Source organism: Lepus europaeus, chromosome 16, assembly GCF_033115175.1.
Source record: "Lepus europaeus isolate LE1 chromosome 16, mLepTim1.pri, whole genome shotgun sequence".
NCBI classification, from domain to species: Eukaryota; Metazoa; Chordata; class Mammalia; order Lagomorpha; family Leporidae; genus Lepus; species Lepus europaeus.
Genome location: NC_084842.1, coordinates 86,484,360 through 86,499,843, shown reverse-complemented (window position 1 = coordinate 86,499,843; position 15,484 = coordinate 86,484,360). Strand labels below are relative to the sequence as shown.

The 15,484-nt window shown below is 52.9% G+C and overlaps 1 protein-coding gene across 1 annotated transcript in view; it reads right to left on the bottom strand.

Annotated features, from left to right (window-relative positions):
* Positions 1–15,484, bottom strand: part of SLC2A9 (solute carrier family 2 member 9) — a 148,442-nt gene that overhangs the window by 96,122 nt on the left and 36,836 nt on the right. Inside the window, exons 7-8 of the mRNA XM_062213468.1 lie at positions 6,577–6,701; positions 1,265–1,410 (exon numbers count right to left, since the gene is read on the bottom strand). Coding sequence (XP_062069452.1) covers positions 1,265–1,410; positions 6,577–6,701 — 271 coding nt within the window. The remainder of the gene's footprint in view (positions 1–1,264; positions 1,411–6,576; positions 6,702–15,484) is intronic.

Below are 15,484 nucleotides of genomic sequence, written 5' to 3'. Positions count from 1 at the left end.
GCTATGTGCAGCACGAGCCTGGGATGTCACCCGCCACCAGTGGGTTCATCTCCCACCTCCCCACCCCTCCGCAGCCCTGGGCAGCATCCTGGCCACCCTCTTCCCTCATCGTCACTGGATACTCGGGCAGCAGGTCCTGTGGCCTGCGTTTCCTCTCTGGTCCTGAATCCACCAGGACAGCCATGGGCTCAGTCCTGGCCTCACCCCCGGCCATCACCCACACCATCAACACAGGCTCAGTCCTGGCCTCACCCCCGGCTGTCATGCACACCATCAACAGCAGCCTCCTGCCTGGCCTCTCCCTGCTTCTCACCCTCCCCAGTCCTGTCTCTCCCCAACCCTTCACTGCAGAGCCACCTTCTGATGTGGACCTGAGTTACTCCCCTGCTCTGGTCCCGCCCGGGGCTCCCCATCCCCCATGACAGTCTCCTGCAGCTCAGTGAACAGAGGCCTTGCCCCTCACCCACCCTATGCACTCTGCCTCATGTTCCTTAGCTTCCGAGGCTGTGCCTCACTCAGGGCTTTCCTCTACCTGTTCCCTTTCGCCAGAATATTCTCTCCCCCAGCCCCCGTCATCAGTAGCCTAACACCTGCTCACCTTGCGTTGCTTACTTTAGAGGTTGCCTCTTCTTGGAAGCCTGCCTTGATTGCATCCCACCCCATTCCACCCTGAAGAAGACACTCCTCTTTGCCAAGGCCATCCAGCAAGTAAAGTGTGGAGCGGGGGTTCAAACCCAGGCCTTCCTGCTCCCACAACAAAAGCCCGAAAATAGAAGATTGTGTAATTATGTGTTTGTTTAGGAAAAAAAAGACTCAAGGTTGAACTGAGCGAACAACTTGGAAAGGTGCCCACGAATGCTAAATGACATAGCAAGTTGCAGCACAACGTGATGGTATGACTGCTCAGGGAGAAAAAACACACAACAAACCACCTGTGTTTATACAGGGCTTAACGTGCAGAATAAAGGCCGAATGGAGAGAAGCTAAGCTGTTAACAGCACTGGAAGGTTTGAATTTGTGACATATTCTGCCTGTCCTTAAACCGCATCAAAGCCGATCAAAGGGACCCAGCAACTTTTCTCCAATAACATGGAAGAAACAGAACCGGGACCTCCACACCAAAGGACACGTTTTGGAGAAAGGGCTCCCCCCACACAGTCTGAAGGTGGTAACAGTGAGCGTGGCTGGACGTGGCTGGGCGTGGCTGGGTGTGGCTGGGCGTGGCTGGGCGTGGCTGGGCGTGGCGGGCGGGGAGACTGCTTACCTTCCCCAGGAGCTGCGGCAGGCCCAGCAGCTGCCCAGCGAGCACACCGATGCAGATGAAGACGGCGGTCACCTGCCCCAGGGAGCCGCGCTTCTCCTTGGGCGAGATCTCGCTCAGGTACATGGGGAGCGCGCTGAGGGCGATGCCTGTGGAGCAAGCAGGGCAGCAGTGAGAGCGCCGTCTGCCCCCAGGGCGCAGCACTCTGCCCACCACGCTGAATCCAATACCTGGCTTCCTTATAAAGAAGCCGTGCGTGGGCTCAGACCCGCAGACCAGGGGGAGAAGGCTCTGTGGGGAGGAGGCAGAGCTGGAGCAATGCCGTGACAAGCCCAGGAAACCTGCAGCCAACAGGGCCTCATGGAGACCCTGCCCTGGGGCTATATCCAAGTCAGCCCCTGAGCCTCACTCCTGCGCTCCGTCCCTTCTCGAGAGCCCTGTAGCTCTTAGCTATTTGGAAGTATCCTGTTTGTTACTCACCTGTGCAGCGTCTATTCCCACTTCCACGCACAACAAAGCTCCAGGAGAGCCCAGCCCCAGGCCCAGAGCAGGTGTCCACCTTGCCTCTGTTGAGGGATTCCCTGAAGCATGATCACTCTATGCCAGACAGACAGGTGCACATGGGTCGGCCAGTGAGGGGCGGTTCAGACCCCAGCAGACTGGGACTCAGGTAGGACTGTGGTCTGCTGGAGGGGCCTAGAGCCCAGCGGGGGGCCTGACAGGGCTGCAGACTTTGAGAAGTGAGCAGAAAGCCTCCTGCTTTGTCTCTTATCTGAATCCAGCATTTTACTGACTATAAATTTAACCTGTGAAAATTACAGCACGGGGGCCAGCATTGTGGTGTAGTGGGTAAACCCGCCTACTGCAGCACCAGCATCCCATACCGGCGCCAATTCACGTCCCGGCTGCTCCACTCCAATCCAGCTCCCTGCTGGTGGCCTGGGAAGGGCAGCAGAGGATGGTCCAGGTGTTTGGGTTCCTGTCACCCATATGAGAGACCCAGATGAAGCTCCTGGCTCCCTAGCTTTGGCTTGGCCCAGGGCTGGCCATTGTGGCCATCTAGGGAGTGAACCAGCAGATAGAAGATAGGCAACTTCTCTCTGTCTCTCCCGCTCTCTCTGAAGCTCTTCTGATGTAAGGGGTTGTGTGTGATGTGCACCTGTGTAGCTGGACTTTGCTCATTTTCATAGCTGCAGAAAGCCATCCCGTGCGCATCTCTGGGAGCACACGTGCAGAAGACGCACATACATGACGCTGGCTCAGCAGGTGTCCATCTTCAGCATCAGCAGAGCGGGCCAACGCCCCCAGGAATCCCATCAACTTACAGCTTCAGGAGGGATGCACGTGCTCCCCAGTGTCTGGCACTGTCAGCCACCGTGCTGCCAATGTGCCTCTCCGCAAGTACTCAGGGGATTTTACCCATCTACCGGCCATGCCATGAGGAGGCCTGCGCACTCTCTTGGTCATTTCTGTAATAGTTTTCTGTCCTTTCTGACAGTCTTATGAGAGTTCTTAACATATTCAGAATATGAGCTCTTTGTCAATTTCATTTCCTGCAAACGTTTTCTTGTTCTGTACGTTTTGTCTTCTCATTAATGGTGGTTTTTTCAGATGAACAGACATCATTAGTTGTAATGTGGTTATATGTGTGTGTGCGTAAACACAGTTTTATTCATATACATATACACCCGAGTCTTTACAAATTACGTGAAAAATATATATTATGAAAAAAAAATGTGTGGATTTCAGTTTTGTGAGCAAAGATAAACTTAACTTTTCATTCCATTTCCACATTGTACCTTTGTAAATATGGAGCTTTTGAAAAATGAGTGCATTTAAGGAAAAAGCAACAAAGTCAGGGAAACAGACGCATCCTGAATCAGGTGCAGAACACACGCCTGGAGCCCAGACCTGGCTCTGAGCCCCACCTTCTCTCCCCACCTCCCCTCAGCCTTGCAGCCAGGCAAGTGGTGGGGTGGATACCCAGGCCTGGTTCTGAGCCTCACCTCCTCCCAGATCAGCGCAGGTAAGAGGTCAGACCTTGGCATGGCTGTGACATTGTAGGGACAGACAGAAGATGGACATGGACACACACACACACACACACATACACACACACAGCAGATGGGGATGTGCGTGACCTCTGAGATAAGGGAGCCTGGGAAGGTCACGGCAGGATCCCCCAGCAGGACAGGATACCTCTGCCATCACCTATTTTGACCTCAGGATCTGCGTGAACTTTGCCCCCAGCGGTCCCCCTGGGGGGGGGGTGGTGCTTATCACCATCAGGGCTCCGATGATTGCTTTTTAATGTCACAAAGCCTGATGCAGGAATGCCCAACCCTCTGTTTCCACAGGTTCTTCATCCACCAATTCCACCAACTATGGACCAAAAATACTCCTAAAAAATACATCTGGGGCAGGTGTTGTGGTGCTGTGGGTCAAGCCACCACCTTTGACGCCGGCATCCCATACTGGAGTGTGGCTCAAGTCCCAGCAGCTCTGCTTCTGATCCAGCTCCCTGCTAATGCACCTGGGAAGGCAACAGGAGATGGCCCAAGTGCTTGGGTCTCTGTCCCCAACATGGGAGACCAGGATGAGGCTCCAGGCTCCTGGCTTCAGCCTGGTCTAGACCTCACTGTTGTGGCCATTTGGGGAGTAAACCACCAGATGAAAGATGGATCTCTCTCTCCCCCCTGCTCTTCCTTTCAAATAAATAAATCTCTGAACAAATCGCCTCTGTACTGAGCACCACAGACTTCTTTTTCTTGAGAAACAATGTAATAACTATTTATGTAGCATTTCCATTCATAAGTAACCCAGAGATTTAAAATATAGAAAGAGAATGTATGTAGCCTATATGCAAATAACACACCACTTTCTAAAAGGGATGTGAGCACCTGTGGGATTTTGGTATCCATGGAGAATTCTAGAACCAATGTCCCACGGATACTGAGAGACCATTGTAGTTGCTGCCACAGGTATGTGACAGATCCAGCAGTCTGAACACACGGTCCTCACCCCTAACCATCTCACCACCCTACCTTTCTGAGCCTTGGGGTCCTCAACATAAAATGAAAGTGAAAAACCCCCCTTTCAGGGTCACTAAGAGATCAACAGAGATGGAATGCATGACATAAGTGGTCCATTGTAAAACACTACAGACACTCCAGCCATTATTCTTCTCATGCATTCTATAGCCATCTCTCTCCTGGTTACGCAGAAGGTCCACCAGTAGTCTCTCTGTTCTTCAGTGTAAAAAAGGTTACTTACTTGAAAGGCAGAGAAAGAGAGAGAGTGCTCCCACCTCCTGATTTACCCCCCCCCCCCAAATGCCACAATAGCCAGGCAGAAGCTGGGAGCTGGGGCCTCAATCCAGTCTGGGTGCCAGGAACCCAATCACCTCCGTTACCACCCAGGGGCTGCGTTGGTGGGAGTCTGGGGTCAGGAGCCAGAGGCAGGACTCAAACCCAGGCACTCTGATGTGGGATACAGGAGTCTTAACCTCTCGGCCAAAAGCATGCGCCCCATGGGGTAATCTCATCCTGAGATGGGATTCTTCCAAAGTCCTGGCTCACTGTCCCTGAGCAGGGCAATGGGGGAGAGGGAGCAGTGCCCCAGGCTCCGAAAGGTCCCTCGCCCCTCTGCTCGGTCCCCGAGACGCACGTCCGTTGTTCGGCTCACTCACAAAGCCTCAACAGAGAAGGGAACGAACCTTCCCCGAGCCCATGCCAGGTTCCAGGCAGTGTGAGGCCGTTTTTGCAGCCACACAAATGGTGAAACCAAGGCTCAGAGCCACGAAGCCAGCACCAAGAGCCAGGAATTGGAGAAACAGAACTGGTATGGGAACACCGGGATTCCCGGCCTCATGCTGTCATTGGCAGCGCCCCCGGTGCAGAGCTGGACGCCCTCGGGCCTCAGCCTCCCAGCCTTCCCCTTCCGGCTTAAAGTGCCCTTGCCCTGCCTTTTGACAGCACGAAACCCAACTCACTGAAGCTGTAACCACTGGACTCAGGAGGTCATTCGCTTCCCCAACAGTAACAGCTTGATGGCCAGCACCGGCCCGAGGGGCTTTGTTTAGGGCAATTTCAGGCCCAGGGTAGGAGGTACAGAGGCTCACGTGCCCATCAAAACAGTTCTGCCAAGACAGTCCAGATCCTGGACACAGCTGAACCTGTGACCCCTGACTCCAGCCAGCCCAGCAGCACCTGTTCCTATGCATTTCCCCCTCATTCTCCACTCTCCCTCCTCGCAGCCTCATTACAAACTCCCAAGCACCCCCAGTCTGGAGACCCGAGGCTGCCACCCCCTCCTCTCTCGCCGCCTTAAATTTCCTTTATTCTCACACCTCATCTGCATGGTTTTTTTTTTTTTTTTTTTGATGAGCTTTCAGTAATAGCATCTCTCCACAAATGCCTAAGAGCCATCCTTCCCAGATTCGCATATCGAGGGAGGAAGCTGAATTTATCTTGACAAGACACTTTGAGTCTTCCGCTCACACACCCACAGCCAGCGTCTGTGTCTCCTCCTCTCCTCCCCTGCCATCCCAGCCACCACCCAGGTGCCGGGGACACCTGGCTCCACCTCCTACGTGCCCTTGGCTCCACTCCTGGCCTGCCTTTCCACTCCTCTCTACACAAGAGCAGGAGGAAAGGTACTGAAACAGAAACCACTCCCCTCAACCCACCCAGGGCTTCCTTCACCCTCAGCACAACCCCACAGTCCTCACCATGGCCCACGGGGACCCACGTCCTCTGGCCCCAGCTCCCCCCGCTCACTGGGCTCCAGGGACACTCCCCTCCTCACTCTTCCTTGGACATACCCCGTGCCCTTTTGTCTCAGCGTCATTGCACCCTCCTCTCTGCTGGGAACCCAGCTCCCCAGAGATCCCCCAAGTTCTCATCTTTGGTTCAATCTCATCTCTCCTCTTGTTGCTTCTTCCAGGCAGTCTTCCCTGACTGTTTTTCTAAAACAGCCCTCGCTGTCCCCCTGCCAGGCTCCATTTTCTTCCTGGGACCTGCTGTTCCCCACCTAATGTATCTCAGTTGGCCCTGATAGAATGTACGTGGCAGAGGGGTAGGGTCTTCGCAACTATTTCGTCCCCAGACAGCACAGCAGGTGCTTTGTAAATGCTGGGTGAACACACGAAAGAATGAAGGAGCCGGAGCCCAGACTGAAAACATCATCCTCACGAAGGCTCCCCAGAAACCAGACAACCCTGGGAAGAACTGAACGGTGACAATGACGAGCAGACGGCCACCCAGGTCTATTGGGGCTGGCGTGGGTCTCCCCTGCCCCCATCACGACGGTCTCACCTCCATCCACACCCATGACGAAGCGGCCCACAATGAGCATCTCAAAGGCTCCTGCCTGGAGAGCGCAGGTCATCAGCAACGCCGCGGCGATGGCAAACCCATTGTTGGCCAGCAAAGTGGACTTCCTGGAAGGGAGAGAGGGTCTTGGTGAGGACACCTACCTCACGAGGAAGGTCCCTGCCCTGTCCCTCCCAGGCCCTTGAGCAGAGCAACACTGAGACCCAGAGGACAGAGCACTGGGCAGTGGTCAGGAGCTGTGTGGCCTTGGGACACTTCTTTCCACCGGGCTCACCATAGAGTCAGCTCGGTCACTTCCAGAAGCACCAGGGCCCTAGCATCTATGACTCCCGTGTTGCAATATTTGGTTTTGTAGACTCGAAGATGCTCACTGAATATTTCTGAAGGTGCAGTTTAATCCATGAGTCAGGTCCAGGCAGGGAAATAGTCCAGTTACTTTATTTTTTAAAAAGATTTATTATTTATTTGAAAGTCTGAGGTACAGAGAGCGAACACACACACACACACACACACATAGACAGAGAGAGAGAAGAGAGAGCGAGCGAGCAAGTGAGTGAGCACGCACTCTTTCACCTGCTTGTTCACTCCCCAAATGGCCACAATGGCTGGAGCTGGGCCAATCCAAAGCCAGGAGCCAGGAGCTTCTTCCAGGTCTCCCACGTGGGTGCACGGGCCCAAGCACTTGGGCCATGCCCCGCTGCTTTCCCAGGCACATCAGCAGGGAGCTGGATGGGAAGTGGAGCAGCCGGGACTTACACTGATGTCCATATGGGATGCCAGCCCTGCAGACAGAAGCTTAGCATTCTATGCCACAGCACCAGCCCCTGGTCTAGTTTCTTTAATGGAGAGGATTTAATACAGGGACTTGGCTAAGCAGGCATCAAAGGACAGAGATGTCAAAAAAGGGGACCTGTAAAGGCAGGGTGTTGCCGGCCAGGTGCTGATACCTCTGGGGCTTGGGAAGGGGTGCTGAAGAGCTGGCTTGGAAATTTGGGGGAGGACACTGCCTGCTAGCACTGCTTCCGCTGAGGGGAAATGGGAGTGGAGGAAAGCCAGAAGCTGGAATCAACTGCCAAGGTCATCGCTGGGATTGGCAGGAAATTCAGGCAAATGAACAAAGAGCAAATCCCCTCTCCTTCCTACCCGTGTGTCCATGTGTGCACATGGGCACAGGACCCAGCCCAGCGCCCAAAGCAGAACAAAGAAGGGTGTGGGTGGGTGGGGTGAATGACAGCTCGACCACCTGCCCAGCATCCTGCAATGGCAAGGGGTAGTTTTCTTCCATTCCCCCGCCCCCCACCTCTCTGCCTTCCTTCTTTCCCTTCTAGGTGCCCCATAAAATAACAATACTTCTTACACCCAAAGGCATCTTGGGTTTGCTAAACTGCAGTAGCCGGTGCAAGGCTGAACAAATCCACTCCGACAGGTCAGCCAAAGTCCCATGGCCGTCACTGTCACTCATATCTGCATGTCAGGCTTTCCCTCAGCCCTCAGGTTGGGAGTCCTGGGACCCGGACTCCTGCACCTACCTACTCCAGCCCCCAGGGGCTGGAGACTTTGCACTTCATCCTCTCGCGTGCAAACAGACTCCCTCAGCACACAGTCTTTGATCTCTTGCTATGTGAGACCCTGTTCTAAACCCTTTATGTGAGTCATTCTTTTAACCTTCAAGACAACACGATGGGGTCTGTTCCCTTGCCATCCCCAGCTTCGGGACAAGTGAGCCAGGACAGCAAATCCCAATCTTGTTTGGGGTCAGACAGTTGGTGAGTTGAAGGGTTGAGGAAACACCTTGTCCCCTCACAGCTTCCTTTTTTTGCCTAAAAAATTCAGCTAGTTAAGATATTAAATTGTTTTTCACAAATTTCAAGGAGTTAGGGATTTGAAAGGGGACTTTGGTATTACTTGTAGGAGTTTAATCTCTTGACTTCCAAGCCAGAGCCGTACATGATATTTCTGACTTATCCCAAACTTAGCATTCAGTTCTCTTCCCTTTCTGCACCTTTCTGGAGATTCCTGTGGTCAGGGGCTTTGCTCAATGACATGGCATGAAAGTTTCTCAATACAACATTCTCCATGATAGTAGGTGGTTGAAACAATCCAGGAGACCATGAACAAGGCAATACCTAGATAGATTATGGCACATCCACATAGTGGAACAGGCTACGGACGTTAAAACAGAGGTCAGCTGTCTATATTCTATAGGAAAAATCTCCAAGATAATAAGTTTAAAGGATAAGGTTCAGGACCTTTACAAACTGAAATAGAAATGTGTGTATGTGTGTGCATCTGTGTGTGTGTCACAAACCTTGGAAAAGACACCCAAAACTGATAACTGTTTCCCTCCAGGGAGGGACCAGAGTGCCCAAGGGTAGAGCGGAAAGGGAGAGTCTTCCCTTCATAGCCACCTGATCTTTTCCATAGTGAAGCCACATGAGTGTTTATCATTCAGGAAAAATGGGATTTCATTTCTGAGAAACTGACCCAAATGGACCTCACGATGGAAAAAACTGCGAGGACTGAGCTAATGCTTAAAACAAAGGTTCCACTCCAGACCCAGCTCCCTGATTCTGACAAGGCAGGTCCCAGGTTCCGGGCAACAGGGGTCCGCCTGGAGGCACCCACAAGGGAGACCTGGAAGAAGCTCCTGGCTCCTGGATTTGGCCCGGCCCAGTGCTGGCCATTGCAGCCATCTAGGGAGGGAACCAGCAGATGGAAGAGCTCTTTCTCCGTCTTTGTCTCTCCCTCTATTGCTGTCACTCTGACTTCCAAGCAAATAAATAAATCTTCTAAAAAAAAGTAAAGTGAGCCCATGGATAAGCAGGGCTGCTGCGGGTCCCTGGGAAGCTGCCTGTCCCTTGGCCCTCTCCTGTCTCTGTTCTGACCCATTTCATCAGGACCCCCATGCTCCAGACCCTCTGGTGCCCTGTGCCAACTGGGCAGCAGCAGGGCCTTGCCGCCCCTCCTCTGCCCCCACAGCAGCAGGAGTCTCCCCTGGGGGCCCCGTCTCTCTGCGTGGGAACCAGCCTGCCTTCCTCCACCACAAGGCCCTGGCTTTTAGACCGCAGCAATCACCTCTTCCTCTGACCTTTCACCCCAGGGGTGGAAGCAGTTTGACTAGTTAAAAAAGAAAGTTGGCAGTGGGCATTAACCCAGCAGTTAGAGACACCTGCATCCCACAGCAGGTGCAGTTCCAGCTCTAGCTCCTCACTCCAGCTTCCCACCTTGCGCTGATGCTTGAGGGGCAAACCATACCCGCTCCGTGCCTTGTGGGACAAATCCCTGCTGTGCAACGTTTAAGGTAAGCTTGAGAATGGCTGGTCCCATGGGGTTCAGCACTCTCTGTGGACATGGAGAACCAGGCATCCGCAGGAACCCGAACTCAGCTCTTGCTCCTGACACCCTCTCCGGCGCCCTGTGCAGGTGCAGGGGCTACGGGGTACTAGAAGACACCAGTGACGAACAACAGCTCTGACAGACACAGGGGTGCCCAGACACCACGTGAGGCCCTGTAAGGAGCCAGAAAACTGCTGGCTTTCCCACACACACCTCGCCTCACCTGGAACTCCTGCCTCTGTCGGCTGCAGCACGGGCTGTGACCAGGTGAGGACTGCCTCGGGCTCACCTGCCCACCTGCGTGCAGACCAGAGTCCCTGCGCCAGTCTCCTATGTGCTGGGTCCCACTCCTCCTGCCTCAGTAGCTCCTCCCATGTAAAGAACCCATTCCTTCTCTGTACAGTCATCCCCAAGCAATCACACCTGGGCCTCGTCCCCTCTGTCTGCTCCCCTCAATCCTGCCTCTGGGCTCTCCTTCCTTCAGAACCCCGACATGCCATGAAAGGATATGAGCCTCCATGTTCATCGTCTGCCTAGAACGCAAGCTGTGGGTGAGCAGGGACCTCATCTTGTCACCCGTTTCTGGCACTCACAGGTGCCCCGTACCTATCTGTGGCATAAGCAGAGAAACCAATTCCAGGACGTCCAGGTGGACCATTCTTCCTCCCTGTGGCCCAGCTCAGGTCTGCTGGCAGGACAAATGTCACCTGTACCCATCCCCAGAATGTCACTGGACTCCCAGCCACAGTCCAACTTGGTAACTTTGGGAAAGTTTCTTTAAAAAATTATTTATTTAAAAAGCAGAGTGACAGAGGGAGAGACAGAGCGAGAAAGAGATCTTCCATCTGCTGGTTCACTCCCGACCAATGGCCACAATGGCCAACACCAGGTCAGGCCACATCCAGGAGCCTGCTACTCCATCTGGGCCTCCTACATGGGCAGCAGGAGCCCAAGCACTTAAGCCATCATCTGCTGCTTTCCCAGGCACATTAGCAGGGAGCAGGATCAGAAGCAGAGCAACTGGAACTCAACCAATGTTCATGTGGGATGCCAACCATGCAGGTGCAGCTTAACCCACTAGGCCACAACACAGGCCCCTGGGAAGGTTTCTTCTGGGGCCAGTGTTGTGGTGTAGTAGATTAAGCCTCCACCTGCAGCACCAGCATCCCATATGGGCGCTAGTTTGTGTTTCTGCTGCTCCTCTTCCATCCAGCTCTCTGCTATGGCCTGGGAAAGCAGTGGAAGATGGCCCAAGTGCTTGGGCCCCTGCACCCACGTAGGAGACCTGGATGAAGCTCCTGACTCTTGGCTTTGGACCAGTGCAGCTCTGGCCATTGCAGCCATTTGGGGAGTGAGCCAGCAAATGAAAGATCTCTCTCTCTCTCTCTCTCTCTCTCTCTCTCTCTCTCTCTCTCTCTCTCCATATGCCTCTCAAATAAATAAGTCTTTTAGAAAAAGTTTCTCCTATTCTCTGGTCCTGGTATAATTCAAAGAAAGTTGATGGAATTTGCTGATGGCTGGACAGAGGTGGGGAGACAGAGGAGCCAAGGATGCTGCCCACGTCTTTGGCCCAACTCTTGCATTAAACACAACAGTGCATTTTGTGCTATGCAATGAATGTTAAAATCACATTAAAGTCTTACTTGAAGCTTTTGCAAATAGGACTGCACACCTCTAATCAAATTCCTCATTTTAACATATTCCTTCCCAAAATAACTCCCGGCCTGACAGCATCCCAGGGAGAATGGAAACCTTATTTGCAAATAGTGCACAAAGCTCACTGGGTTTCAGATATGGGGACTTTAATCATTGTGTTTTCATTTTTTCCCCTCAAGGATGAACACAGCAAAAGACGCGAGGGAGATGGATTCTGAGAGCAGAAATCTAGCACCTCCTGGAATTCCACTCGATACCTGATTCACTGTTTCCAGCTTTTCCAACCTGGTAGGATCCTCCCTGTGCAAACCAGGTCAACAGCATCAGGTGGAAGGGAAGAGTGATAGAGTGATGAGGAGCTGGGGCCCATGTCCCCTGAGAACCGTTCAAAGGGGCCGGGGATATTCGGCCTGGACAGGAGAAGGTCAGAGGAAGCATGAGTGGCGTCTTCCACTTAGGTCTTGCTTCCAGTGGATATGCAGGGGCAGGCTCAGGGAACACTATTTCAAAGTGAATTTGAAAAGTGTTTTCATCAGGTCTTAGCGAAAGGGGGGGACCTCTGGAGACACAGCACTGGCCGTGGCCACTTTACCCTTCTGAGAAGTCTTTAGACTCATGAAGCCTACAAGCCAAGACAATACCTTGCTTCCCCTTTCAATATATGTGCCTGGCAAAACCCCAACTGGTCGAGCACCCACAAAGCTCAGCTTGTGGATGGGTCTTGCCTGAAATTCATCACCAGGACCTCAAGTGCTCTCAGGGCTTCCCTGGTAATGACCCTAACAGTTTCCGGTCCGTTCAGTGCCTGGCTCTTTTAGAGGACAACTTACTACTTCTCCCTTCAAACCCTCTTTTCCTCATTCTCTTCACATAGAAGGTTCTCAGTATTTGTTGAGTGAATCATTGTGCCGGGGAGTGAAGGGTATGGAGGAAGCTGAGCAGCAAGGGTGGTGCTGTGGGGCAAGTGCCCTCTTCCAAAACTGAGCGGCTGCAACCCTCAGCCCCAGTGCAACAGTAGTGGGAGGCGTTTAGTCCAAAAGTCCATGCTTCATGGATGTATGCAGCAGTTCTGGAGTGGGTTACTGATACAAAGGGAGAGCTTGGCCCCCTGTCTCTCTGGCTGGCTCCTGCCGGCTCTTGCTCTTGTACACACAGTCTCGCAGCAGGTGACGCCTTGGCCACATTATGATGGAACAGGAAGACCCTTCCCAGAGGCAGCCCCTTGACCCTGGACGTCCCCGCCTCCAGAACCATGAGCCAAATAAACTCTGTTGTTTATCAATCACCCAGTCTGGGATGTTCTGTTACAGCTGTAGAGAACAGACTAGGACAGGTGGCCACTTTGGGGAGTTGGGGTGGAAATGCTCCAAGCGTCCTTCCACCTACCCTTTGATTCATCCAGCAATTGCTTAGTGCCCACCTGCAGCTGCTGTGCTACATGCTGGGGCCTGTGCACAGACATGGTTCTTAGGGGGAGCAGCTCCCTTCTCAGGGAAGTGATACAAATGTAGCAAACTAAGAACAACATAAAATCCTAAGTGATGAGACAGAGAACACCCTAGCAAGTTCAGAGAAGGTTCTGATATTTATGGGGTAGGCACTGGGAGACAGGGGTTACATTAATTCTGCCTTTTAATTTCAAAATAATTAAATCAGTCAATCTAAAATGATGACTTTTCTGTTGCTGAGGTTGAGCACTTTATTTTTGAAAAAGGGTTTGTTTAGCTCCCAGTTTTGGATGCTGAAAGTCCAAGATGGAGTGGTCCTACTGATTCAGCCTCTGGTGAGGGCCCTGTGGCCAATAGCATCAGCACAGAGCGTGTGCGAAGAGATCACACAGCGAGACAGGAGGACAGAGACTCATGGGCCAGACTCGCTCTCTCGGGAACTAGCCAGAGCCCCATGACAACTGCATTAATCCCTTCTGAGGGCAGGGCCCCCGAGGACCTATTTCCTGTGCACCTCTGCAATGTCCCACCACCTTTCCATACCATCACCGTGGGGACCCAGTCTCCAACAGGTGAACCTGGACAGGACACTCAAACCCCAGCCAAATCATAGCAGGGGTAAAGACTGAGGGCAGTTTCTAACTGCTGAAAAAGCAGTTAGAAATCTACACCACCACGTGGGCCATGGCCATAATAGAACAGACCAGTGATGCAGTGACAACTTGTTCCAAAGAAGCTTCACGTTTGGGGTTTGCTGGCTCTCTCTGTGTTCAGCTTTGGAGCCCTGCCTTCCTGGGCTCCTAGGTTCTTATCTGATAGACCCAGGCTTTCTCCTCATGATCCATGGTGAGCCCAAGATGGTTTTCTCTTGCAGAGTTCTTGCCATGCTCATTATGCCAAGCAAGCTTCCCAAGGCTGATAGGCTCAGGGGCCAAGTACCAGGTTTCCTCGCTGGTATCTGTGCACCTGCTCGAATCTCTGTTTCCATCCCCAGCTTGGTGAGTGATGGCTGCTAAAGTCTTGTAGTCGACCCTTCTCTGGAAGACTGACATTGGCTCAGAAGATGGATCCTCCTCTATCAGGACAGCCTGTGGTCAAGACAGACTAGTGGTAGGGGTAGGTATCACCCCCTTGCTGCGAGTGGGATAACTCTGTGGTGTGACTGAAACCCACGTGGGTCTGGTAGAGCCGAATTTGACCTGAGAATGCAGCCTTGCTTGCCTCCTTCCCTGGTCTGTTCTGCTTCCCTCACAATAAAGGTTACTTCCCAAGAGCTCTCCCTCTATAGAGCAGGTGCATCCCAACCCCAGTGTCCCAACTCAGGCTCTGCCCTGGGGAATTGTTCTCCTGAGACGACGCCAGCCTGAGAGAAGAACTAGCCAGCAGCATGGCACGTGTGCTCTCCTGCACACCAAACCGTGTTTCCCCACACTGAAGCCCTAACGCCAGGTGACTCTATCTGGAGACCAGATCTTCAACGAGATAATTAAGGTAGACTGAGGTCCCAAGGATGGGCCATAATGCAACAGGACTGATGGCCTTATGACAAGAGGAGGAGACACCACGGATATGCACCAGGAAAGGCCACGCGTGGACACAGCGTGTTCTCAGATGGCTGCGAGAGAGGCACAGAGAAACCAGGCCTGCCGGGACCTTGATCTTGGACTTCAACTGTTTCAGGCACCTGGTCTATGGCATTCCAGTATGGCAGCCCCAGCAAACTGACACACACTTGCCACGTGCATTGCAGGCTCCTCCAGCAGGCATCTAGAGAGCTGAAGCTATCTTCTACTATACAATAAAGACGCGTCTTGAAAGGCTGACGTAGGAAAAGATGAGAAGAGAAAGAGCACTTCTGAGAGCCTGCTGTTTGCTGGGGGTGATGTATGGAGGCCCACTCTCAGTGCTGGCCCAAGAATCGCCCTTCTTCTGGGAGGAGTCCCTCAAGCTTCCTCCAAAGAAACTTGCTGCCCACACTCTCAGCCTTGGGCTGCCATCACTCACATCTGCAGCCCACTGTGGCTCCAGGAATGGGTGCACAGGGCAGGGCTGGCCAGCCAACAGCACTACTGTCCATCTTTTTGAAACACAGGACATTTTTCTTTTAAGGTTTTGGATCCAGTGCAGTAGAAGGTGATCTGCCAGGATTTCTCAACTTTGGCACTAGTAACCTTCGGGGCTGGAGAATTCTTTGTTGTGTGGAGCGGTCCTGTGCATTGCAGGATGCTTAGCATTCCCTAAATGCCAGTAGCATGCCTTGGTTGTGACAACCAGAAATGTCACCAACACTGTCACATGTCTCCCACCCCACTGAGAACTTTTGGAGACACGTGACCTCATCAGGTCAATGAAATTCATGCCTGGGACTTCCTCCACGACTATGGCTCTGAGGAGTTTCATAGCACTGGGGCCATCCTGCCTGCCCACGGTGGGGTCTGCCCGAGGAGGGG